At 35.9% G+C, this 27,385-nt stretch overlaps 3 protein-coding genes across 18 annotated transcripts in view; 1 reads left to right on the top strand and 2 right to left on the bottom strand.

The window, feature by feature from the left end:
- LOC117434865 (supervillin-like) overlaps positions 1-4,034 on the top strand; it is a 103,886-nt gene extending 99,852 nt beyond the window's left edge. For all 10 annotated transcript variants that reach the window (XM_059003262.1, XM_059003261.1, XM_059003264.1 and 7 more), the window contains one exon: positions 981-4,034. In XM_059003262.1, coding sequence (XP_058859245.1) covers positions 981-1,067 — 87 coding nt within the window. In that variant the 3' untranslated portion in view covers positions 1,068-4,034. The remainder of the gene's footprint in view (positions 1-980) is intronic.
- tmem98 (transmembrane protein 98) lies at positions 2,747-23,957 on the bottom strand. 2 transcript variants are annotated; one of them, XM_034057272.3, is made up of 7 exons: positions 23,783-23,957; positions 8,815-9,018; positions 6,800-6,931; positions 6,443-6,476; positions 5,957-6,072; positions 5,784-5,843; positions 2,747-5,453 (listed from the first exon to the last, which is right to left on the bottom strand). In XM_034057272.3, exons 2-7 carry the CDS (start codon positions 8,943-8,945, stop codon positions 5,246-5,248), a joined length of 681 nt encoding a protein of 226 aa, XP_033913163.1. In that variant the 5' UTR covers positions 8,946-9,018; positions 23,783-23,957; the 3' UTR covers positions 2,747-5,245. The 2 variants fall into 2 exon arrangements, with proteins under 2 accessions (XP_033913163.1, XP_033913162.1); XM_034057271.3 differs by lacking the exon at positions 23,783-23,957 and adding an exon at positions 10,128-10,311.
- A 291-nt stretch (positions 23,958-24,248) lies between these two features.
- The window catches only part of LOC117434969 (rho GTPase-activating protein 27-like), a 62,385-nt gene continuing 59,248 nt past the window's right edge, over positions 24,249-27,385 (bottom strand). For all 6 annotated transcript variants that reach the window (XM_034057727.3, XM_034057726.3, XM_034057728.3 and 3 more), the window contains one exon: positions 24,249-27,155. In XM_034057727.3, coding sequence (XP_033913618.1) covers positions 26,978-27,155 — 178 coding nt within the window. In that variant the 3' untranslated portion in view covers positions 24,249-26,977. The remainder of the gene's footprint in view (positions 27,156-27,385) is intronic.

Below are 27,385 nucleotides of genomic sequence, written 5' to 3'. Positions count from 1 at the left end.
TTTTACCTTCTTTTGTTTCAAAGCATGTTGTGTTTATATAAAAAGAAGCTGAATTTAGTATGATAGTTAAATTAGTCAGGTGGACCATAGTTCAGGTAGAAATTACTTCTGTTAAATAGTATTTTTTATTATTACAATGTTAAAGGTACATCTGATGTAGATGCACGCATATTCTTTCCAGTTGTTAAAAACTCAAGTCATTTGTATTTCTTTTTTATAATCGGTAGTGTTCTAATTTAAATTTTAAAAAAGTTTGTTCTTTTATTTTTGAAAAATAAAACGTCATTGATTATCGTTGATAAATGTCTATACGATAAAATCGAATATGAAATTGGGGTGTCGATTGCATCACTAATTCAAATAAATACAATACAGACACAACATAACTGATCTATATGACTAAATGACTGGAATCCAGGTATTAAATAATTGGCTGCATTTGAAGCTATTAAAAACTATACTTATGTTGTGTAGGGTGGGATATACATTAATAGTCAATTGTCAGAAAAGTCACTTGACTATTAATGCATATTTGCCATGGAATTATTTATTTATTTGACATTTGGTAAGTACAGCAGCAACTGTCGACATGGGGATGAGGCTGATATGGTTGGGACATTGATTCCCAGGTGTTGCTTATATAATGAATTGTTTTCTTGGGATGGTGTTTCACACAGCAGAGCACAGGAGTTGCAAGCTCTTCATGGTGAACAACAGCATAACAAATTTGCAGACTCTTCAGTCGGTTGTTATTTTGCATCCATGTCAGTCTGCTCTGTGTGTGATGCTATGACATGAGGTCTCACCTCCACCATTTTCTTCCCTATGGTCTTCTGTCATTACCTGTTTCATTGCTCTATATTGCTGCTTTTTTCTCAGCCATATGGTGACCTTTGAACTATTCTCTTTTTGTAATGGCTATACTGTGTTTTTTTTTTTTTCTTTTTTTACTAATTGCTTATTGTTCATTTATTTTGCAGAGAGTTTTGGAGATGAAGAGAGATGAATTCAACTCTCTTCCAAACTGGAAACAAATTAACCTGAAAAAAAGCAAAGGACTTTTCTAAAAACAGCAAGCAAACAAAAAATACTATTCTGTATACGCAATACTATTTCATAAAATACACTGCACTTTTTGTATTTTTATTAAAAATATATATTTTCTGTAAAATGATAAAAATGTAAATGTATAGTCTCATTATCTGTCTTTAGAATATATGGCATCTGCATTTTAACTGTGGAAGCCTATTTTATATATTATGAGTTATGATAGCCAAACTAATAGCTATGATGAAACTAAGGGCGAGTTATCTTTAATTACAGATAATCAAACCTATTTGCAATTTTAAAAATAGCTGGAAATTGTATGTGTGTGTATGTATATGTGTGTATATATATATATATATATATATATATATATATATATATATATATATATATATATATAACACACACACACACACACAATATATTGTTTTTTGTTTTTCTTTGCAATTGTACTTTTCAGTACTGCCATGAAAACAGATGTAAAATGGTGCTTGGAATTTGTATAATGTATATATCATTTAATTTCGGGTGTATTTAGAATTGTTTTTAGCAGCTACTACTATGAACGACATGCATGCGTTCACACAAAAATATTACATAATGTAATCTTTATATGGTAAAAATATATTTTGTTTTGAAGTGTGCTGTTTAGTTAGTGGCCTCTGAGCCAGTGGGGTTGGTATGCTAGCAGTACTTACTGTAAAGACTGTACTAGTTCAGTGGTTTCAAAATAAAATGCAATGTTTTGGTAAACAGTATAACATAAGTATAGTAGCATTATACACACAATCGGTGTTTACAGGTAAGATATAGCCTACATACAAACTCAAAGACTGGAAATCCTTACTGTATACGTTTTTTTGGGTACCTAATTTGGATGCATTTTATTGGAAAACACAAGCCCTCAATAACCCATCATTAAGTGGAAGTGGATTTGAGAAGCAATAGGATTTACATCTGCCAATTCTGTTATATACTGAGCATCAAAAGAAACGTATCACTTATATTTGAGCATCAAAAGAAACGTCACTTATATTTGGATAAAATTCACTAGATGCGATCGAAAAATGACAAACTCTGTTTTAGCGCAGGTGCAGTGACATTGTATTGTGCTGACTAACAATTGGCATCACGAAGATGCTGCAAAATGATCTGTCGATCTGTTAGGCAGGTGTTGTGACTCTTGGTCTCCCAGTTCGTGGCCTGTCATTGACAGAGTCTCGACAGGTATGAAATTGCTGGCTGTGAGCACCCAAGACGGCGACAGTACGCTACCCTAGTCCAGCCTCCAACATGCCAATTGCACGAAGACGCTGCTCTCTTGACAGATGTGGGCTATTGGTTTTTTTTCTGTGATTTTCTTTATTGCTTTTATTCAAGCTTGCAGTTCAACAGCTGAAATCACTCCATATCCAGTGTCCAATCAACTGTCTCACTAATTAGGTGATTAAGTGCATGTGTTTCAGTCATAGTCACTGAAGCCTGTCATGGTCAAGGATGAATGATCGAGTGATTAAAAAGAAACCAAAAACATTTAGTCAATGTCCATCATTTCTATACCTTATTTCTGTGTATGTAAATGTGTTATAATAGTGATAAGTTTCTTTTGATGCTCGGTATATATTGTTTCAATACAGAGCATCGATAGCAAAGGATTTTTTCTTGTTTAGTCTCTGTAATAAAAAACTCTGAACCCATGTGCTGATAAGCTATTGTATTTACCTTCTCAAACCTATTGCAAAACAAAATATAACATTCAAGGTGAATTTCAGTAACAATAGTACATGTTTACATCATCAAAATACACAAATTACTGTAAATAAACAGCGCAAGTACTATATTGAATACATACCTGAAACATTACAGCAATTTTTTTAATAATAAATATGATTGTAATTGAAAATAATGTTCTGCAGTACAGTATTTTTTCTTTCAGTGTAATTTGGTGGTTGTTAGGTGCATGTGGAATTCTTTGGGGAAAGTTCACAGCAACCTTCAAATAATGGGATTTTTTGCTACAGTGCAAATTTAACAAAGGAGAATAAAACTGTTAATGTTTCAAAAAGAGTAAACATCTTGAATGTTTCTTTAGAAGGCTCTTGCAACAGATACATGTACAGTCAGAGAAAGAGTAAACATGTGTAATAAATCAAGTGAGAAGCCCGTGTAACAGGGCAGAGGCTGGGTGCGAACCGCTGATCACACACACCCCGCAAGCGAGCATCCAAACCACAGTGCAAGAGCTGGGCTTGCTTGCATCCGCGGTTTAAGACCTTTTAACCTCATCTCATCTCACCGACAGGGGGCTGGAGAGAACTGGTAACGGCACTGTATCACACAACACTGCCTGTTACACCTGCATACTGAAATAACATATATTATAAACAGTTTTACACTGTATTTTATAAGAACTGTCATGTAGGATCAGGTCATTGTTTTCCGTGCATTTACAGCAAGATAAGATGTATTGGAATGTTGGCAAGTGGATATGGTATTTAACAGCTTTATTATCCTTAGTAAACAAGCTAACCATTATTGTTGGACAACTAATATTATATTTAACTGTAGCACAGTAATATCAAATTGGATTTCTTTCTTTTTTTTTTTGCAAACTCTAAATTGAGAATATAACTGAATCAAACATTTTCTTCTCCAATTATTCCGAATGACCTGCCGCTTAAACTTTTCTATTGGCATTTATAGTTTACACAACTTTAAGAGTGGATTAGAAATAATCCCCCATGTGACAGAAGACTTTAATTCTGGGCGCCTCAGACCAATTATTTAAAAACAATGAAAAGTGACTGACCAGTGTTTTGATGGTACATTAATACAGAATAGACATGTCTTCTATCACATATAAACACAGTAACACGTTCAATTATTTGAAATATGCTTGGGTTAAAGAATAATACGTAAAAAAGTACCGCTAAAAGTGCTAATTAAAAAAAAAAAAAAAGCATTATCAATGACAAAAGAAATTAAAAGGAGCATGCTTTGCACATAGACCTTTGAACAAAGTTATACAATTAAAATAAGGAAGAAATCAAAATCTTACGAAAGTGCTACTGATTTGATCCACATACCAGATCTTGTAACAAAGAGAAATAAATGCTTCATTTACGTGATTTAAACAACTGGGATTGAATAGAAGTAGTTTCATAATGTATCACCATGCAAATTGCTAATACTGGTAAGAAAGTAATTTACATAATAATAGTATATAAAGCCTTACATGGTTACCCATGTACTAGCACTTTATCAAAAATACACAATTGGATTATACATAGCATAGCACTAAATGTTTGATTCTGACCAATAGACTTTAGGGTTAGATCGAAAGTTTAGATCGGTTGAAGTCGGTATTGCAAAATATTCCATGTGGGTGTTTTTTGTATGTTTAGGGCATGTCTTTCTAGTAGATACCAACCCATTTGTCAACCTGATGTCCTGTTTTTAAAGGTAAACCAGAGTAGTACCAAATCTCTTACATGACATAAATATCAAAGTACCAAACTGATTATATATATATATATATATACACACACAGTATAACATTGCATATCCAACCCCCTGTGGACTGGGGTATAGGCCGATATGTTAAAGAGTCAGATTTGCGAACATCTATAGAAAATGACATTTACAAAATGACGGTCGGATATGCGATGTTCCACTGTATGTGTGTGTGTGTGTGTGTGTATATATATATATATATAATTAGAGTGGAGACCAATTGATTTGTGTAATACTCACATACAATGTTCAACTGGTAATGTTTCACATGCTTTCAATTCCCTATTGAACAGAACAGGTCGATTAACAAAGCAGATATTATACACTTTTTATCATTACTTACTTCCTTGTGTGGGCTTGTTTGATCATTGTAGTTTCATTGGACGCATGTTTAGCAGGGTTTGTTTAAGATTTGTCTTTTTGCCAATAAAGAACCCAGAGCATGCTTTCCCGACACTAACTTGTTCAAGCCAAGGTACTACTATATATATTATATACTATATACTTAAAATGGTGCAGGCTACAGAGAAAATGAAATCTCACAGCAGCCTTAAGAAATACAAGTCCCCTGTCTTCTAAATAAAACAAAACAAAACTGCACAACCAGACAGTGAATTATGAGCATATAACAAACACAGCACTGTGTAACGCTGTAGTAGTTTCTCTCCCAGTCAGGAGCACAGCTCTATATGGAGGACTGCTCCTGACGAAATGCTTCAGCTCCTGGCAGGTTTCTTTCAGGCTCAGAGGCCAGGGCAGCCTCTCGAAGGACAGTCATGTGATCCTCGGCCGCATTCAAAGACTGGTCTATCCAGTCCATGCCCCCGGAAATGTGACAAGCATTCCTGGTCACCAAAACCAGGTGACTGACCGATAGTAGAAGTGCTGTTGCCCTGTACAAAACAATTCCAATTCAGTCACTATATAGTACTGTGGCCCATTCTGAAATTATGACAGCTTTTTACACGTGTTCATTCTCGTGATAATAAAGAGTTGATGTTATATGACAGTATGTCTGTATGTTTAGTATTATGAGCTACAGCCCTGATAATATGATATAAACAGAGCAATACTAAACATTACATATACTGTTCACATGTTATCTGTGATTCTATACAATGCCATCTTTGTGTTATATGGTAGCTGAGTAGTGACATTTAATATATTCCCTTTTCATCAGAATCCACTTTAGTAATGAACAGTGCTTGTACTGTATGTATTACCTTGCATCCAGAAGTTTGGGGTCCAGGGGAGGGTACATTGAGCGTACCACATCATCCACCCTATAAGTTAAACAGAAGTTCCATAAACAACACTGCTTATTGACTAAGTGAAACTTGTGTCAAACTGCAGGTTTAAGGCTGACATTACAATCTTCTGGTCCAGTCACACTTACCGTGGACTGATGCGTTTTGCAACAATGATGATGTCACTGAGACTAGCTGGAGCCTTGACTTTAGCTCCTGAACCCATAGTCATAGCAACAAGCTTTTCTGTCAGTGTATGGCAAATCTGCATTAAATAAATACATAAACAGGTTAATCTGAATGCACCATTTATATAATCTAAATTGTTAATTAAATACATTATCCAGTCATATTCACTTGCAATCAGAGGATTAATATCCTGTAAGTCAAAAATGGTAGGAATGGTTACACACAGTAGGTAGCAGTACTGCACTAGTGTTAAATAACAGCATTAAAAAAAATGTTTAAAAGAACATTTGCCAAAATGTGTTCATAACACACTACCTTTTACCATAAAAAAATAGTAGGGATGTTCACAAACATTTGCCTAGTTGAACACATCTAATATTGTGGCTAATAACTTACTGATCGCTCATGTGATTGATTAGTATTTTTGTAATCAAAAAAGTCCTCACCTTCAATATAGCAATGCAGTGTGACACAAGGCCCCTGGAATAAAGAAGATTGTGTTCAATTCAAAATAATTACTGTATGAAACCTTATTTAATGTAAATCTGAACACATGTTTGTTAACATACAGGTCAGTCTACTGCAGAATGTCATACATAACAAAAAAGATATTCTTTTTATTGTTATTCTAAGTGCACATTTAGAGAGTGCTTACGTCTGTTTCATGTGAATGGCACTGGAACCCAAAAGGGTCAGTATGTATGTGGATTGGTGTGTATGTGTGTATGTGTGTATGGGGGTAGGCGTGTATGTGGGTAGGTATGTGTGTGGGCAGGTGTGTATGGAGGAATTGAAGAACGTACGATGCGTCTTCGATCCAGTCTTCATTCTCCAGGATGGCCTCAATGTGAGGGTTTGTAATCACAACATCATCCAGCTCCAGCTCGGACGGCTCGCTCTGGGTCTCCATCGCACCAATCAGGTCCACTGTAGGCCTGGAGTGCAACAATACAATCACACACACAGTCACAGGTAGCTTCATATGCCTAGTACAGTAAACTCCCACCTGAATCCACAATCATGTTAATTATAAAGTACAATTCCCTGGTATCTGCTTATTACATTCCTTTTGTGCTAAATGATCATGTAGTCCAGTTTGTTTACATTCCCCTACACCACTAAAATCTGCTGTCTACTACATTCACTCTGTGAGACAAACAGGCATGCTCTAAGCTTGCAGCAGTAGGGGGTTATAAATTATATCTTCATGACATATTATAGAAAAACATTCTTAGGGATAGTACAGTAAAAGCATTATATTAGGTCAAGTTTATTTAACTATTTAACTTTACTTCAAATACCCACTTAACCCAAATGCTGTGGTGGATTAGTCTATTATTCAACCTCTTTTAGTACCAATGCAGTTCATTAAACAAGCAAATGTAGTCAATCATTAACAAGCTATGGCCCTGTATTAAAAAAAAATGAACGATACATTACAGTCCACACCCTCTTAAGTAACATCAACTGTTTACTCTTTCTGAAGAAAAAAAAAATCATACAAATTTACTGAGAGAAAGCAGTCTTCATGAGCACAACCACTTAGAAGTCAGACCATACAAGCGTCATCACGCATTGTTCAAAAATATGGATACAATATACCATTTGAGTAAGGATGGACGACAATTAAATGAATATGTTTGGATTAGCGGCTCATACTGATCACAATAATAACGATTATTTTAAATACGTTTTAACTCCTTTAAGACTCTTAATCTGTCTGCTTTTCGCTTGTTGGCTTTTTAAAATAAAGTCACTATTCTCACAATTAAGGGGAAACTGAATCAAAGTAATTACATTAGTTAACTTCCCCCTAGCACCTCTTTATGGACAAATCCTGTATAGCTTTAGATGACTGTCAGAAACACTTATTATAATACAGTAACTATATTTCAGTACAATAAAATAATCAACACTAAACAAACTATTGATAATATCACAATAACTGGTTAATTTCCAACCCTGTAAGTGAGACTCATGTATAGTACATATTAATGGGTCCCCACTGTGCTTCTGTTGTCAAGGAACTTCCTTCGCGTGCGTCATAGGGCCCTGTGGCAGGATGGCTTGCAGTGGTGAGGTGTAGTGACGTCACGGACCAGGAAGTAACTGAACCAAAACAATGGATGGGCGGGTGAAACTGAACGCAACGGCGTTCAGCTGGATTTATTAACTCATACAACAAAACAAAAGATTTAAACAAACAACAAAACACAAAACAAAAAGGCGCGATGGCCAAACAAATAAACAGAAACAAGTATATTTTAAATATAACAATTGTTTTTCGCTCGCTCTCCCGTGTTCTCCCGTACTCTCCTCTGTACACTCTCTCCCCTGCAGCACGGACAGCTGCAGGTTCTTATACTCTGGCCGAGGGGTTAACTAGCTGTTAATTATCTTATTACCCCTTGGCCACAGTCTGCACGCGTTTGGTAAGGATGCGTGACTGTCAGCTAGTTAAATCAGTAGCTGATCAGCCACGCATCCTCACAGGGTTTTAAATTATACAAAACAATAACAAATACGCAGCGCTTTTATCTGCGCCACAAACAATAATATAAATAATAATAAATAAATACATAGGGGCGGGACACTCCGCCACAGGCCCTATTCACAAAACTTCAGCTTAAAGGAATGTTTAAGAGTTTACAAACAATAAACAGTGCTTTAAAAATGAGAACAAAATGACAACATTTAAAAAAGTAGTAATCATGGCACCAAACTTGTTTCAATTAAGTGTGACTTATCAAGTACTTGTACTTCTGTCTGTAAGTACAAGTGTATTTCAGGTTTGAGGTGGTGTGGTTGCTTTACTCACTTAGAGTCAAACGGCTGCAGCAGATGAGAGGGACGGCAGTAACGCTGTCTGCAGACCACCACCAGAGCAACGAAGGAGGCCAGGAATATTGTGGCCAGGACACTGATGGCCACGATGACGACCGTCTCCATTGTCTTCCCGTGTGTTCCCGTTGCCAATCTTGTGTTGCTCACCTGGGCTTGTTTGCTATGGGTTCATTTTTATCTGCAAACAAACAGAAGAAAGGGGGATTACTGATAACTGTTAACAGCTCCTAGATGGTGTGATAAAAGAGAATGTATAAAGCAATCACACCTTATGAACAACGATAGATATTGTTTCTTTATCTATGCTGTTACGAACATTAATTGTGCACTTTATGAGACGATGCAATTGAATCCGTAGAGAAACTTAACTCTTGTTTACATCTAGCCAGGCTAAACAAAATGATTCAAACAAACAAAAAAAACAAAAAAAAGGATGCAAAGTTGGGTTTTTGATACACATGGAAATAAAACAAGAATTTGGCAATAGATCTGCAAAAATACCCTACTGTAATTCTATTAAAGCTGAAACAACTTCCATAGTAAGTAAAATTCCCATCTTATTGACACTTGTCCTTTCCCTAAATGATCGAGTCCCATACTCAATTCCTTTCCTAGCCAGGATCAATAAGATAATTAAAGCAACATAGAATTTAAAGCTAAAACTAAAAACTCTAGAAACAGGCAGGATGTTAATGTGAACTTTTGACCCCGACCACCAGCTGGCTGATGCCACTGTGACAGTCTCTCACTAACACTTTCAGACACATCCTGTCTCCTAGAAAACCACAACCAGACCTACTGTCAACAAAAAAAACACAAACAAGCCACCTGAAAAGACTTCAATCTACAGTTACAGCTCCAACATAAAAAACATAGCTTTAGTGTACTATATTAGGATTTTATTATACCTTTTTAAATGTTTTATTTTCATTGTGCAATCTCAAAAGCTGAAGCAAATACTCCAAAAGTATTATTGTGGATTATTTTTGGTGTTTCTTACTGTAGAATTTTAAAGAATCAAAAACAACAAACATTTTTAGTGGTAATATATAGACATCTGTGAATGACTTTAATGCTAAACTAAGTTTCTATTAAGTGCTATCTTATGAGTCTTAAAAGTTATTAATCTACCAAAAAAAGTTACAACATACTATTTATCATCCATTTAATATCCTTTTGTTTAAATAAATGAAAAAAAACACAAAAACTTCATGACACACACAAATTTAAAATCGACAATATGTTACATTAATACGTTCCAATATTTAGCCATTTAAATCCACTTACTTAGGTCATGAGATTGTTCTTGGTTTCTCTTGACAGGTACCAATGCTCGAAGTAAAGGTTTCACACTTGAAGAAGCTATATTAAGAACGATAGTCTCGTCCTATAGGCACACAGGCTAATGGCAGCAGCCGGAGATCAACTGCACTTCCCTCCCAGCCTTCTTCACTAACTGCAAGCAAACACGGCTGCGGCAACTTGACCTCTGAACCAATGACTAACAGATTAACCAGCAGGTAACAATCTCATGGCTTTACCACAATTCACAGTATATACAACACTAACAGATTGTACAATTCACAGTATACACACCACTACTGTTCAAACTCCTGCCACTAGGTCATTTTTAATAACATACCTAACAAGTTCTAAAGCCCAAAACTGGGACTGTAATGTTTTAGCACAGTTCTACTTTGTGCTGAGTTTGTGACTGCACTACTACTGAATATATATATATATATATATATATATATATATATATATAATCAATTATAGAATGCAAATTATAAAGTGTCAGAATGCAAAGTCTGCTATAAAATCAGCAATGCACTTCTGTACACAAGGGTAGATATTGTGATGAGGTTGTTTCTATTGAATACTTTTTGTGAAGCACTGTTAGAGCTAATACACACACTAATGTTAATCCTAAAAGGGCAGACAATTCCACCATCAAATGTTTTCAATCCCTTCTACTGTGTACTATAGTCTACACCAGTTTAGAATGTGAACCAAAAAAAGAATATGGCAAAACTATAAACAGTATATACCAAACATTATGGTAAAGTTTTTTTTTTTTTTTTTGTTCACTTATCCAAGTGCGTCAAAAAGGTGTACACACAAAGGCAGGATCTGAAAAAGATTTCTGTTGTTTCTCAAGCGATAACAGCATGTCGTTAAACAAAAGGTTTTCAGGAATAGTAAACGTATTTCAACATTTAATCAGCTTGTTACTCATAAGAAAGAGGAATTGTTTTTCAGATACAAAAAAAAGAAAGAAATCGAAACCATTATTTTTCAACTGAAGTGAGCACACGTACACAAGCTATGATAGGCAAAAAGTGAACAGGAACAAATGGACCTCTCTTAAAGGCATACTTTGTCTACCTTTTCATTATATTTTTCATGAATCTACCTTTTCATTATATTACACTGTTAAATACCCATTACTGCCTGTGTGTTTTCCTCGCAATCTATAATTGTTTCTGTTTAGATCATTCTTTAATACGCTACAATTAACTGTTCCAACAAAACACTCAACCACTGGATCTGCTGTCATTTGTGTCCCTTTTGTTACTGAATTTGGAGATTTTCCATTTGATAACTCACAGTTAGCAAATGGTTCTATGATGCATGTGGTCATTTCTTAAACCACCTCGCTTACGGATTTTAGCTTTTATCAGGGCTAGAAGTTAACTTTTTATGGCAGTAGTGAGAATTTGCTACCTGCCTGGAAAGTAGGTAGCAGAATGGTCTTATTCGGTAACGGTTTATTCGACTAATAATTATATATAAAAACAATTAAAAAAAGAAATGGGGGGGGTTAGGTTGGCCAGGGTGTCCTTGGCTCACCACGCACCAGTGACCCCTGTAGACTGGCCGGGCGCCTGCGGGCTTGCCTGTAAGCGGCCTGCAGTGAAAAGAAGTGGTTGGCTGACGGCACACGCTTCGGAGGACAGCGTGTGTTCGTCTTCGCTGCTCCCGAGTCAGCGCAGGGGTGGTAAGATGTTCCCGAGTCGGCAGGGGGGTTGCGAGTGGTGAGCCGAGGATACAGATAATAATTGGGCATGCTAAATTGGGGAGAAAACCAGGGTAAAAAAATTGGCGACGACTAAATTAAAAAAAAAAAAAAAAAAGTAACATGTGCCACATTATCATTTAATCCTGCATTGTATGACATTATAAATGATAAGGTTACAACAACAACCGAGTTGTTTTGAAAACTATTTTGTTAAACAGTGACATTAGTTACCCAAGGGCCTTTAACCACCCCAGAAGTGGTATATATCATTGGAAAAACACGGCCAAAAATGGTTTATACCGCTTATAACACGGCTACCTGTCATTTGGGGGATGAAAAAGAATTAAAATAATTAAAACACATTTTAAATTAAGAAAAAAACAGAAACTTTTATTGTGTATACATCCCGCAGTGTAATATAGTCCCAAATTTAATTTAATTCAATTTAATTTATTGTTTGTGTATTAAAAATAAATTGCACATGTCCGTTTATTGTGAATTTCTGTATCGAAAGTGGCATCTCACTAGAAACTAGAGGACTGAGCGCACGTTGATGATGGGCGGAGTTTCAAATGACACGAGGAAGTAAGGGGAAAAGCTGCCATGGATGCTGAAGATGTATCTGCAAGTGAGTTTGTGCCCTCATTATATGCGAGGCACACATATTCAAGTCCGTTTTCATCCTTTCGGATCTCAGAAAATCTGACAGATGAAGGCTATATTTGCATCCTGAGCCATTCGAAAATGGCATAATCTGGTTTCTGTGACAGTTTACAAAATACGCGAACTAACAGCCTCGTGGTTTATGACGTCACAGAAATCCTAGATGGCATTATTTTCCTGTAACTCATTGAAGCCCATCTATCATTATATATATATATATATATATATATATATATATATATATATATATATATATATACATTTTTTGTTAAAGTACACGTTTCAGTAGTTAAACAGAAGTACGCAAGGTAGTGACAATCTATTATAAAAAGAAAACAGATAGATAAATTAACGTACCTCAAGACTGTATTAAGTCTAAAAAAAAAACTAATACCGGTAATGATGTACGTGTTCACTCAGGGTCGGTCAAATAAACTGCAGTGTAAGGTATCAGAAAAATGCTACTGCATACAAAAGTTTTGGGTAGCAAAATGCTACCAAATATACATTAACTTTGAGCCTTGTTTATTAAGACTTTTTCAGAAGCAGCCCCTGTGGGTGAAGAAAGAACACCAGTAATTAAGAACACTGAGTTAATGAAGAAAATGGAGATGGTATAAAATAACTCTCCCACTCTCCCAATGTTATGAATGGTCTCATCCCCAGACACTGTGCTCTCTGGTTTTGAGATCAGGACTGTGGTGGCCATTTATTCAGTCTGTCTTCCCCTGGTTAAGTACCAGGAAACAGCAGTTTTAAATCTATTTTCCAATAAAGAGAACAAAATGCATTATAAAAAACAAAACAACAAAAACTATTGTTTACATTTTTATAAATATTGTATTGGAAAAATCTACATATTCTGAAAAAAATCAGCACAAAAAAGACAGTATAGGCACATATTTTGTAAATGCACTTCAATTATTGCAGTATTGCAGTTCAGTTTAAACTCTTCCCCCCTTGGTGCCTCCATAGACACCAGTCACACATAACAAATGGAATGTTAGAAAAAGCACAGCAGTTGAGTCTCTGATACAGTAACAGACAGAGAACATCAAACAAACTTCCAACACAATACCAGCACTGAGATTCTGAACATTAAAAGAAACAGCCCAGGTGGTTTATTGACTGCTTTAGCAAACTATTACAACTCACATGAAAAGTCAGGAAATAAAACTGATCAAATATAGTTGTAAAAAGAAGAAACAATTTGGTTCAATTTTACACTTAATGCTTTTCACTGATTTCTTCTTTGAATATTTGTTTTTTTTATATAAAAGCTTGTGATGCGTATAACTTCTGAACATGTTGCTAGATTGGTCTGCAAATGAGTACTCAGCTTCATAATGGTGGGGGATCAAAACAAAAAGAGAGCCCACAAAACAGCCAAAACTTTCGCTTCTAACTATGTGCATTATCATTCATGTACATATAATACTATATGCATAATCATTACTGTAGATATAATACTATGTGCATAAGCATTAATGTAGATATAAAAATATGTGCATGCTCATTAAAGCACATTTTTAAATATAATACCAGGCATAACATGGCATACCGCCATAGCGTCTTTTAAGATTTCCTTGAACAGTTTACCTTGTGAACTTGCTTTAAAAATCAATGATCAGTACACACAGCATTACATTACTGAGTTCTGTCAGCCCTCCAATCGTATTTCTATATTGTATATTTTTGACAAACAGCATTCAAATTCCAAACGGTTCAGGTGCTAAGTGAAAGCTTTCCTCTCTAGGTAAACTCCCTTCAGTCAAGTAGCAGAGCAGTGCTGGAACACAATAATAGCAAAGCAGAAACATGGCAAAAGCCTGGCTGGAATGCATGGAATTCTTTAATAGGATTAAGACTAAGATTAATAGTGCATTGGGTATAATAAGATAAAGCAGTGTTCCTCAACTGAAATTCAGCAATGACCACTACTTCGATTTCACATGAAATGGTCAGATCAGAATTTATTTATTTATTTTTTTTACCACAGGTTGCATCCTGAAAATGCATGCACGTTTTTGTAGAGGCTGCCCCTGAAAACAACTGTGGAATACAATTAGGGGTGGGTTAGAGTACTTGAGTACTCGAAATAATTCTAATTACTCAAGCACTAATTTATTTCTTGAGTACTCGAAAAAATGTAAATCATATCTCTTCATAAATGTAAGTTCAATATATTGTAGCGACACAGTCAGTTCCGGTTGGCAGACTTTTGTTTGATCTGGTCCTGTGCATTCACGTTATCTGTATTGTTCCGGGGTGGGACCATACCACTAGTTTCGTTAGTGTGGGTGTGTGGGTGTGTGTGTGTGTGAGCCACTGTAGTGTGCAGACCATGTCATCTAGACGCCCTTGTTCTGCCCCCCCATGAGAGTAGTGGTCCACTCTCTTCTCTGTGTGTGAGAGAGCCTGTGTGTGTGGAATAGAGCAAGCGAGAAAGTGAGCAAGTTTTTAGTATAGAGACAGGAGGAAGGATTTATTGTTTTTGTGGTGTGGTCCTGACCCAAACACGGACCTGTTTAATTAATAAAGTAGTTTTGTTAGCACCTCAATCCCGTCTCCTGCTTTGTGCCTCAAGACCAGGGGTCGTTACAATATTTTATTCACGTATACCACGTATAACACTGGCCATGGAAGTCATTCTGACGGTTTGAGGTTTTCAAATTTAAATTACTCTGCATGTCTGAAAGTTATGTGGTTGTCCATTTATGACTTTTCCTAAATAAATACCCCAAAGGGGTTTGAAAGGCAGGATCACGAAAATAAGGACGTTATACGCCCGCCCACCTAGCAACAAAGCCGTAATTTTGACTGACTTTAATACATGTTTTTATTTTGAATATAACCTACAATTATATATATATATATATATATATATACACACACACACACACACACACATATATATATCTGCAAAGTTCTGTGTCTGAGATGGGAGTCAGTGTTCACACATCAACAATAAGTCGGTCCCTACACTAAGCTGGCCTGTATGGACGGGTGGCAAGAAAGAAGCCATTACTCAAAAAGCCTCATCTTAAAGCACGTATGGAGTTTGCGAAAAAGCATGTAGATGATGCTGCAGACATGTGGAAAAAAGGTTTTGTGGTCAGACGAGACAAAAATTGAACTTTTCGGCCTAAATTCCAAGCGTTACGTCTGGCGCAAGCCCAACACTGCAAATCACCTAGTCAACACCATCCAAACTGTCAAGCATGGTGGTGGCAGCATCATGTTATGGGGATGCTTCTCTTCAGCAGGGACTGGGAAGCTTGTCAGGATAGAGAGGAGAATGGATGGTGCAAAGTACAGGCGAATCCTTGAGGAAAACCTGTTTGAGTCAGCCAAGACTCTGAAACTGGGGAGGAAATTCACATTTCAGCAGGACAATGACCCAAAGCACAAAGCCAAAGCCACAATGGAGTGGTTGAACAAGAAGAGAATTAATGTTCTTGAGTGGCCCAGTCAAAGTCCTGACTTGAAGCCAATCGAAAATTTATGACGAGATTGCAGTCCATCGACGATCCCCAACAAACTTATCAGAACTGGAGCAATTTTCCCATGAAGAATGGGCAAAAATCTCACCCACCTACTGTGCAAAGCTAGTAGAGACCTATCCAAAAAGACTCAGCAGTAATTGCTTCTACCAAGTACTGACTTAAGAGGCTGAATACTTATGCAACCAGTAAATTTCATTTTGTACATTTTCTTTGCCAGTTTTGCTGACATTTAACCTCCTCCTCATATAACAGTGTTCAGTTTAACCACTACAGCTTTGAATAAAAACAGTTTGTTTGAAAAACTGTGCATACATTATTTGTAATTCAACAAAATGTGACATTACTGGTAGGGGGTGAATACTTCTGCAAACCACTGTATATATATACAGAGTTCTCCCCAGACCTTTTCAGCCATGCGGGCCGTCCGGCAAAGTGGCTGTCGCTGCTCGTCTTGCAGATGCTACTGTACCTTTAATGATAAGGACTGATTGCGCTACTAGCAGACTAGATCAGTTGCGTGTTGCTGGTTAAAAAAAAAATCTGGGAACCACATGAGAGCTGTGTTACGTCTTGACGCAACATTTGACCAATCGGAGAGTTTAAGGGGCGGGTTTTGTGTGTTAAGCACTTCGAGAGGCTAAAACGTTAAAATGACTGCTAAAAAAATAGCCAATTATTTTCAAAGCAAAATACCTATGCACCAAAAAAACGCGTATTCCTTTCATTGTGATATTGTAAAAATATGTGCTTGTGAGAGATATTGGGGGTTCATGTATAAAGGCTGTATGGGATATCAGGCTGTATGGGTTTCATGCAACAGTTATGATGGTGACGAAACGTGTGAGCACTTTTATGTAAAAAAGAAATGGTTAAAATGAACAGTTGCATTCAAAAAATGTAGAACAGCGAAAAACAAAAATAGACGTGCATTAACAAAATGCCCTGAAAACTTAACAAAGAAAACAATATAAATTAAACAATAAGCTCAAAAATTACGCTAAAAGGGACGTGAAAGGGTTAAAGTTTTTTTTTGTGAACTCCAATAAACCTACTTTATCTTTCGCCAGTCAAATCGTAGAGTGCCTAGATAAGCACAGTAATTTACTATTATAAAAAACAGTAATAAAAAATGTAGAACATAAAAAAGAGCAACCAGATACAGACAATGAAAGACAACACATTATTCAAATTATTTGTCGTATTATATATTTAAGGTAAGGCAAATTTATTTTTCTGTTAAAAGTGCTCCCGGCTATAATGTTCCGCCACCCTGCTGTACAGAATTCCTGGGGAGAACCCTGACAAAGTTTAGGGGGAAAAATAAAGCTTTCAGAAACATAAGGAACTTTTTTTTTAAAGCATAAAACTAAATTAACACCTCTTTCATTGCCGTTTATATAAAATGTAACTGAGACATCTCAAACACAGAGTGAAACAATGCATGTACATTTCAAAGCTCACTATTCATGAACGACATGGTAGCATTGAGATGATGGGAAACATACTGTTGCATAGTACAATTCCTCCCATTTCTTTCCTGGTCCACAAATAACAATATTTTCTTTAATACATTAACTGCATATACTGGACTTATACTGCCAAACGGCATATAATTTAGTTTGAAATTCTTCCTCTTCCGTCTCATCATCACTGGAACTCCAGTCCATAATTTGTGGCCAGTTTGGCTGTATTGGTAGGGACTTGATTTACTTTTGAAACAGCATATGCTGTTTAATGTGTGTCCACCAATTCTGCAGTATCGCCCCTCACCACTCCCTGCTAGCAGTGCCGTGCCGTTCATGTGTGTCCCAGGCTTAATGTTTTTGCTTTGTCAGGTTGGCTCACAATAACCAAAAGATTACTCAATCTCTCATCCACAGTAGCTGTACGCATATATGTTTTTACCCTTTTCATGCACGAAAAGAAGAATTTGCCAAACTAACACCAACATTTGCATTTGCCGAAAATGTGTTAGAAAAGGAAATCCATTGATTTTCATGTATAACATTGCCTAATCATGTATTTACATATACATGCATATTTAAGCAATGTAACATTTTAAAACAGTAATTCTAACGGTAAATGTCACCCAGAATGCAATACTGTAGTGTACCACCTATAAATATCATTTTCTGTCAATACGCTGTGAAAAAGACAACAATGAGTTTACAGAGTACCTATGCATTTTGGTACCATTTTGTAACTAGTGCAATGTGCCACCAAGCTTTTTTTGGGTGTTTAAATTATATTCTGCCAGAACTGCAATGCATTAAAACATGAGCCTAAATCTATTTTTCAAATCTATGGTACCTTTTCTTTAGAGCATGTTTAAATAACAGTGAAAGACATAATGCCATAAAGATCATTTGGGGGCAAACCAAGGTTTTTTTGAGGGGGGGGGGGGGGACTGCCCCCCTGCCCCATAGCAAATGACGCCCCTGTTTATAACATATGGCTCAAGTTTAAATAAACAGTTTTTAAAAAATCAAAAAAGTTGAGTCCTAAGTTTTCGCAATATGTATCTTCTTTTCTTTATGAAAACAAGAAACTGTTTAACAAGACTATGCACTTAATAGAGCAGCAACAATTAATCCAATTTCACATCTGAGTTAGTTCCCTTTGGTCTCTGAAGAAAAGAAGATTTGTTAAGACTTAAATGACTCAGCTGGACCTGTGCCCAGACAGAGCTTTACAAGCAGTACCTGAACTTTTTACATAACTGTCACAAAGACGGCCGGAGTGGGTGGCGTCAGACCAGATGCAGGAAATAAACAGACAGAGATTTGGGGTTTCGCTCAGCATTTAATAACAGAACAGAAAATAAAAGGTTTGAAACAACAAAAACACAGGACACGGCACTTGCGCCAAAATAAAGAGACAAACAAAACGTACTAAACACTTAAACAGACAGACGAACAAACACGGTGAGTGAAAACAACTACTTCTTCTTCTTCTTTTCATTAACATTTACCTCCGCTCCTCACCCGTTCTCCACTCTCGAACACCCAACCCCGACTGAATGCTATGTGTCTCTATATACACTGTTGTGCTGGGATTCAATTACTAATTAATTATTCACTCGAATCCCAGCACGTGAATTCATTACGTGCAACCCTGTGCTCATATATTACATTTAACCAGCACGTGAAGTGATTTGTGCCCTCCTCGTGCCTAAATATAAATCTACATCTTTAAATCACACGTGAAACACAGACCCGTTTATATCCCGTGTACCAATCTATACACCAACATTAACACATGCACGCAACATACAACACATAACACACAATTGCACACAGGGGCGGGGCACATTGCCACAATAACCTTAACCTACAAATGTGCACACATACATTGGAAATGGCAAGACTGCGTGATGGACTGGAAACAGGGATGAGTCAGTAAGGGGGCACGACTAAGATTAAAGAGGCAGTTCTGTAAAAATGTACATTTTTTTAAAGGATAGAACATTTTAAATAAATACATAAATTACAGCTAATTAGTGCAAGTTCTTACCTTTCAAATAAGCCATTGACGATCACTCTATTATTATTATTATTATTTATTTCTTAGCAGACGCCCTTATCCAGGGCGACTTACAATTGTTACAAGATATCACATTATTTTTTACATACAATTACCCATTTATACAGTTGGGTTTTTACTGGAACAATCTAGGTAAAGTACCTTGCTCAAGGGTACAGCAGCAGTGTCCCCTACCAGGGATTGAACCCACAACCCTCCGGTCAAGAGTCCAGAGCCCTAACCACTACTCCACACTGCTGCACTCTAGGACTTGTAGACTGGATAAATTATGTTTGAAGTGGTAAGTGTTCATGAAACTGCAGTGAATAGAGACAAAATGTCGGCTTCCGTGTAAGTTGCGGCAAGCGTAGAAAAAAGCACTAACATTTTTTATAAATAAAAAAAAAAAAAATTGCCATTGTATACCGCAGCGGAAAAGTATCGCAGCGGCAGAGTGTAAGGGCAGTTCTGCAGCATACAATGCCAAATCAAATGCTTCAATGGGCGGGGGCTCATTTGCATGTTAGCTTCAGATTTAGCTGGCAATATATATATATATATATATATATATATATATATATATATATATATATATACAAGCAGTACCTGAACGTTTTACATAACCTTAACCTACAAATGTGCAAATTTTTTCACAATTTTTCACCAAGTGAAAAAAAAAGATTCACAAACTGATTTTAAATGTTGAATTTGTGATACGCGGTTTCAACATTTGTAAATTATATCTGAAAGAAGGTGTTTGTTAACATGTATGTATTTAGCTGAATCGGGACTTTTTGTGGTTAAATATAGGAAAATATATGTGAGTTACATTAAATCTGGAACACCTGTTAAAATTTTAAGTTAACTTCTAACATTTTAATATGTGTGTCAGCAGTGGGGAGGGGGAGCGCAACAAAAATGTATGCCAAGAAAAGAGGGTGGCATATAAAAATTACAAGTGCTGTGGCTTATCTGTTCCATACCACATCATGGATCGTTACTGGTTATTATCTGTTTGACAATGTGGTCAATAATCCTTACACCATCATCAGTGCACTTGAGCAGCTATTTTGAAAACAGATGTGAAACAGAGTTTAAAAGTTAAAAGTTGTCAGGATGTTAAAAACGAAAAGAAACATGATAGGTACGTTATTTAAACAGTTGTAGCAACACATGGTACAATGCAATATTTTTCGTAACCCTGCTACTTACTCATTCAAGCAGTGTTGCAAATCACTAATCGTTTTGTAAAAGTCCTGCGATTGTGATGTGGTTGTGAGGACGCAGAGGTTGTCGCTGCGTGGGTTTCATAAAGCACTTTGCAAGTGCCGTCACTCTTTAGCGATCTGCACTGAAAAATCAGTAATCCACTTTAAAGCCCGGTGACCGATTAGGTGATTACACAATGGCAGGGGTGCAAAGGAAAACCAAAGAACAACATTGACACAATTAAAGAAATGGTTGGCCAACACAAATCTCTTCTATTTGGCAAGTTGTCTGGAAGATTAACTATCAAAAAGACAAGAAATGTATGTTCAAAGGGTGGAGCAGACAACGGTACCTGTAATAAGAAAAACAATTGATAGATCTAGCAAGTAGAACAAAAGAAGGGAAAAGAAGAAAGGAGATGAAAAATACCTTATTGAGGAGGAAAAAATGGTCTCAATATAATTGGAAGTTGCTGATATTGAGAGGACTGGAATAAGCAAAAAACAAAAAAAACAAAAAGAAAAACAGAGAAGTTCTTCCTGCTGCCTTTAACCCAACATAAGTAAACAACATTTTGTTAGCCATCTAAATAAGCAAAAATAAAATACATATAGTTATAAGTTACACACTTTAATAAAAGTGCATTATTATTATTATTATTATTATTATTATTATTATTATTATTATTATTATTATCTTACCCACTGTCTCCCAATATCTCATCACCAAAATCTCCACTAGCAAAGGATCGGCAATATTACAATTTGCCCAAATGAAACTGCCGTTTGTACTCCCAGGGTATTGAATGACAGCATCTAACTGACATTTTGGCATGAGATGGCTTGAATATTAACAGAATTAAAATCTTTCCTGCATATACAGTTGCTCATTCACAGCAGGGGAAAACATTAGTATTTGAGATCCATCTATGGAAAATTTCTTGATCTAATAAATCGCACAGATTACAAAATGCAGCATATGTACATTTTTTTATTTTAATTGTGATGATATATATATATATATATATATATATATATATATATATATATATATATATACATAAATCCAAGATGGACTTCCAGGTTAATAAGATGATTTTTGCTCATTAACAGGCTTTATAATGGTTTTAAAAAGTTTTTTTTTTTTTTCAAGTTTTTGTTTCAAATATCTGTTAGGTTAAAACTGATTAATAAAATCAATTGAAATGTGTTTGTTTAAATCTAAAAATATGTTTCACCATCCTTAGATTAGTTATCTCCCTTCTGTATACGCATCAAGAGGATTTGACGGACCCTAAATACTCTTTCCCTTCGGATTTCTCTGCCATATCGACGACGAGCTAGTAGTATGAGCACCATTGTATGTTCTAATAGGATCTGCGATGAAAATTGCTAATCGGCGATGTCACAGCCCTGTGAAAGTTTTATTGAAACCTATTTTTTTTTTTATTTGCAAGGTGCTTATGATTGTGAATCGTCGCAAATCGCTTTTATGACACGGGCCCCAGGTCCACCCTGCAGTGCTGGATTTCAACTCTGATGGTGATGGTTACTTTCAAGATGATAATGCACTGATCCACCATGCCAGAATTGAGCGTGACTGGTTTGCGGAGCATGACAGAGACGTCAGGCATATTCCACAACCACCGCAATCCACGGATCTCAATCCAATTGAGCATGTTTGTTAGGAACTTAAACAACACATTCATTATTGCAATCCTCTGCCTGCCTCTCTGCACCAATTGTGTGAAACACTATTGACTGAATGGATTAACTTCCCTCAAGACACCTTTGTGCATCGTCTGGAGTCTATGCTAGACTTTGTAAACAGAAAAAATGTCAATTAGGTTCATCAAGCCTGATGTCTAGCCACAGTACTTCCCACAGGCACAGGACAGCATGTAATTGTTTTAATAATCCCAGAGTTTTAGCTTCCATTGTGCCCAGTTGTCTGTGACCTAAGTGTGCAATAAACAAGGTGGTAGTTCTTACAACTTTTTTTTTTTACCTCAACCCCCCCAACCCCCCCAAAAAAAAGAGCAAAATGCATATGTTATTGGTTAGGTACATTCAAGAAATAGCAAAAAAATAAATACATAAAACAAATTACTCTTGATTATCCAAAGGAAAAGTTCAAGCCATTTTTCAGTGTCAAGTTTGCAAACCCATCACTCTGTGAAACAAAGGTGCTAAAGCAAATTCAGACTGGAGTCCGTCGTGCTGAATACAGAAAATAACCATGGTTCCCTTAATATGCTTACTTATTATCTAAACTATGCAGAATCAAGTGGGAGGCTCGCGGATGATTAACAGCAGAATGAAATATGAGAACCTTTCTCTTATTTGTCATAAAACAGCTGCTGGTAATTTCTAACATTTTTATTTCCAATATTCAACGTGCAAATACATGCAGTGTTTACCTGTAAGTGTTTTTCAATGGTTTGCTAAATGTAAAACGGTATCAAAAGTAAAAAAAAAAAAAAAAAAAACACTCTCATATGAAACGCAAAGCAATATAAACAATGGACAGTTCAGAATCAATCATTTTAACTTTGTATGGAAAGTATTATCGTTTTGTATTAACTTATTTTCACTATCACACATTTTTAACAGATCACAAAACAACTTGTAAAATATGGATCCGACGTAACTTACCTGCATGACTGAATAAAGCGTCTTTGCAACTTGTAAATAAACACAATGCAGTTACCGGGACTTGTATTATTATTATTATTATTATTATTATTATTATTATTATTATATTAATTATTATTATTATTAAGCTACTCGACAATTGTATATAGTAAACTTTTCTGCACCTTATCAAGTCACGCCCTATTTTCTTGCTTTTCAACTTTCATTTCTCAAACCAGCATTATAACAGTCTCTGTATTAAAATTCACCACATTACAAAAATGCAATTCTATTTATTTTACTAAAACGTTTAAGTTATATATATATATATATATATATATATATATATATATATATATATATATATATATATATATATTTACTTACCACCGCCTCTTTTTTTCTCTCTTTCTTGTGCTTGTCTCGACTGCGGTTGCGTCATAAAGCGCGTACACTTGGGTTTCACGAGCAGACTGCCTTAATTATGGGACGGTGAGCGTGCATTGTACATTAGATGAAACATGAGTCTGCTGACTTTGAGCGGCTCGCTCAGACCGCTGTAATACAGCAATGTAATCCATTTCATCTGTCTGGGTTATTTCTTGATCCCACCTCTAAAGGGGGTGGGGGGATTTGAGACCTAAGCGCGAACCTGCTCTATGCACGAGATAAATAACGTGCTTCAAGAAGAGCTTCTTCTAGTTCCAAAACTTTTCTTATGCCCATGTGGAGAATCTCATAGCTTGTGCAACTCCCAGATCGTTTAATTAGTTTCTAGTTTCATTAGAAAACCTTGCGTGGCCAACCAGCCACCGGTTTATTATTAAAAGAAATAATGCACAAAGAAATGTCAGAAAATGTAACTTACTTTATTTTAAGGAACAAATTGTATATGCACAAACTCATACTAATTTTAATAAACTTTCATTATTTTGCCTTATTTATATACACAAAACCAAATAGGATATTTGCCACTACCTTTGATAAACCTTAATGCTAACAATTGGAAATATACAGTTGGGCATTGACTTGCTCAATATATATATTTAAGTCTTGCAAATATATTACATTAAGAAAGGGGTTTGTATATATGAAACCACCAAGGTCTAACAATATTGCAAATAAAACATATACTTTTCCCCACTCATTTATTTTTTATATATATATACTGTACATTTTTATATTACTGAGGACTTTTCCTTAAACATTATTTAAGATAATGGCAGTAAAAAAAAATAATAAAAAAAATATAATATACAGAATTCTACTCATAATATCATTCGTTAAAGTTATTACATATCAAGGGCTTATGTTCAAACAAACATTGCTTCATGTTAATAAACAGTGTATAGAATTAGCAGGCAAATGCTTATTTTACATACAGAATATTGTAAAACATAATCACGTGTGTGATTTTTAAAAAATTATATTAAGGTAAAAAAAAGTAACTTTATTCATCTGCAAACCCACTGAGTTACCATCTTGAATATAAGAAATCAAAATATTATTAACTTAACAAAGACTCAAGCATTAGCCAAATACAATGGATTGATAGTTCTTGCAGACATTATTTGGCAGCCATCTGATTTATTCAAGATTATTCCCCACTGAACTGTTTCTGTTCCACTGCAAGATACTGATCATTCAGTGGATATTGCCATTATTAAGACACTTCTAAAAGCAGTTTGCTGGTATTAAACTGAGATTTGGTAGAACAAGGAGGTCACTGACTAATCCCAATCCTTCAAAAGGTATAACAAATACTATACACGCTTAAGGTATAACTTGTTTCCTATATAATAACATACCATTATTACAACCACATTACTTTATAATATAACCCCATCACCTCTTTCCAATACCTCCAGTGCCACCTCATACCCCTTCCTGCTTTTACAGTCTTTTGATCGAATACTGCACTTTTTATAAAGGCATAATAGCTAGTGAAATAATTCATTAAAATCTTACTGGCCATTTAATTCCATTCGTTATGTAGGTCTTGCATATGCAGTTTTGAAAGAAGCACTTTTTATACTTAAAGTTTAAAAGTTGCTATTTGACACCATGCAGGTTAAAGAAAGTCTGCACTTCCTAAGTCATTTCACCTCAGCAATGTGAATTTAAAATGCATCTTTTCCTGTCATTAACCATCCAGCTGCTTCCCCTAATGAACAACATGTTTTGCAGCAAGTGAGATGGCATTGCTCATCACAGCATTAACACAATGTGACAGAGTCCACAAGGTGCTGGAAGGCATCTTCAGGGATGTTAATCCATTCAGTAATTAATATTGGCAATTTGTGCAGAGAGGTAGAAGAGGACCATGATGAGGAATGCATTGTTCTAGTTCATTCCAAGCATGCTCAATTGGATTAAAATTCAAGGATTCTGGTGTCCATGGGAGATGCCTGTCATGCTCCTCAAACAATCTGGGCACAATTCAGGCCCAGTGGTTGGGTGCATTATGTTCTTAAAAGTAGCCATCCCCATCAAGTGCAGCATTATTGTGTGGACCTGATTCAAAATTATGCGAGAGTAAAACTATGGCATCTTGATAGTGCTCCAGGGATCACATGACATGATCAACCTAATCAATCTCTAATTCAGGGCAATGCCAAATATAATCAGGTCGACAGGTCCTTATAAAAAGTAGCCCGTCTCTGTGCTTCTTTCATAACTGCACATATGAGACCTACACAGAAAATGGAAGTGATCGACAGATAGGATTTATAGAATTGTTTATTGCATTAGCTATGATACCTTTAAAACCACTGTAGGCAATCCATTGCAGGTTTAAGGGGTGTCTAGATGAGATTATAGGTCAATGGTTACTGCTTTACCTGATCCATCTTGTGGCATTTTGGTTGTTTTAACAGAAGCAATAAGGGTAACTGTATTGCCATCATTGTGTGTTGATTTGCCATAACTTATCATGAAGGTACAGGACATGCTGAAATATGTTACGGTTGGATTTTTTTTTTTTTTTTGCAAGTAAAGTCAAGAGAAATATGTATAGAACAAAATTATTTGTAGAATATTCTAAAATTAGCAACAAAACAAAAAAAAAATTACATTCCCCATGCCACGAATGCACTTTACCCTATGATATGAACATACAAAAAAAAGGCTGTTCTGTGGTTCAATGCAGTCATGAAAGAAAAAAAAGTTCAGTATTCCAAGAACAATCACTTAACGAACTCTAGCCACATTCACATTTTTGTAGAACTATAGAATGCCATTTTGTTTCACCATGAATAGAGAAATACTGCTAACATGGAACAGGTTTTTGAAGGCTGTTTCTTACACCGACACATTATGCAGCTTTGAATGAAACATTTGTACAATAATTTAGCTTAAACAACACCCCAACACCACCACAATTTCAAAGCTATACAATTGGATTGCAAGAGGCTTCTTTTAAACTGCTTTGGCATTTCCCAAAGTGGTGGAAGTGGATTTTGTGCAAAATGTGAGGAGACACAAAAACCAAACGTACACAGCATCCGGCGTACCTGCGCCTATATGCTTCTATTATGAAAAGTGAGTTTTGATTTCCAAGTTTACACTCCGCCTGGTCCCGACTCAGCTGTCCTGAAATATGTGCTCATAGTCGTTGAGAATGCATTCCACAATCTGATTCTGGAAGACCATGTGCATGGCAATGTTTCCGGTTTCAGATTCCGGTTTCAGGAGTGTGGGTCCAAAAACGATAGCCACACTTTGAACAGACATGCGGTTCTCATCACGGTACTCCACCACCCTGAAAGAACACAAAAGGCTTTGCTTAGACTGGGCACGATTCACAAAACTTTAAGAACTGTTTTTTAATTAATAAAATCAAGTTTGCAGTTCACTAAACCATTTTAAAAGAAGGTAAGAAGTTTTAAGTTTTCAAAAGAACAGTTTAGCCTAGGATAATGTTTATTGGGTTAGAGTCTATTGTATTTGTTATATCTGTAACAATCACGATTTCACTGTGCTTTTGTGATG

The sequence above is a fragment of the Acipenser ruthenus genome, chromosome 28 (assembly GCF_902713425.1).
Source record: "Acipenser ruthenus chromosome 28, fAciRut3.2 maternal haplotype, whole genome shotgun sequence".
NCBI lineage: Eukaryota > Metazoa > Chordata > Actinopteri > Acipenseriformes > Acipenseridae > Acipenser > Acipenser ruthenus.
Note: the sequence above shows the minus strand (reverse complement) of the source record. Positions and strands in the feature narration are given on the sequence as shown.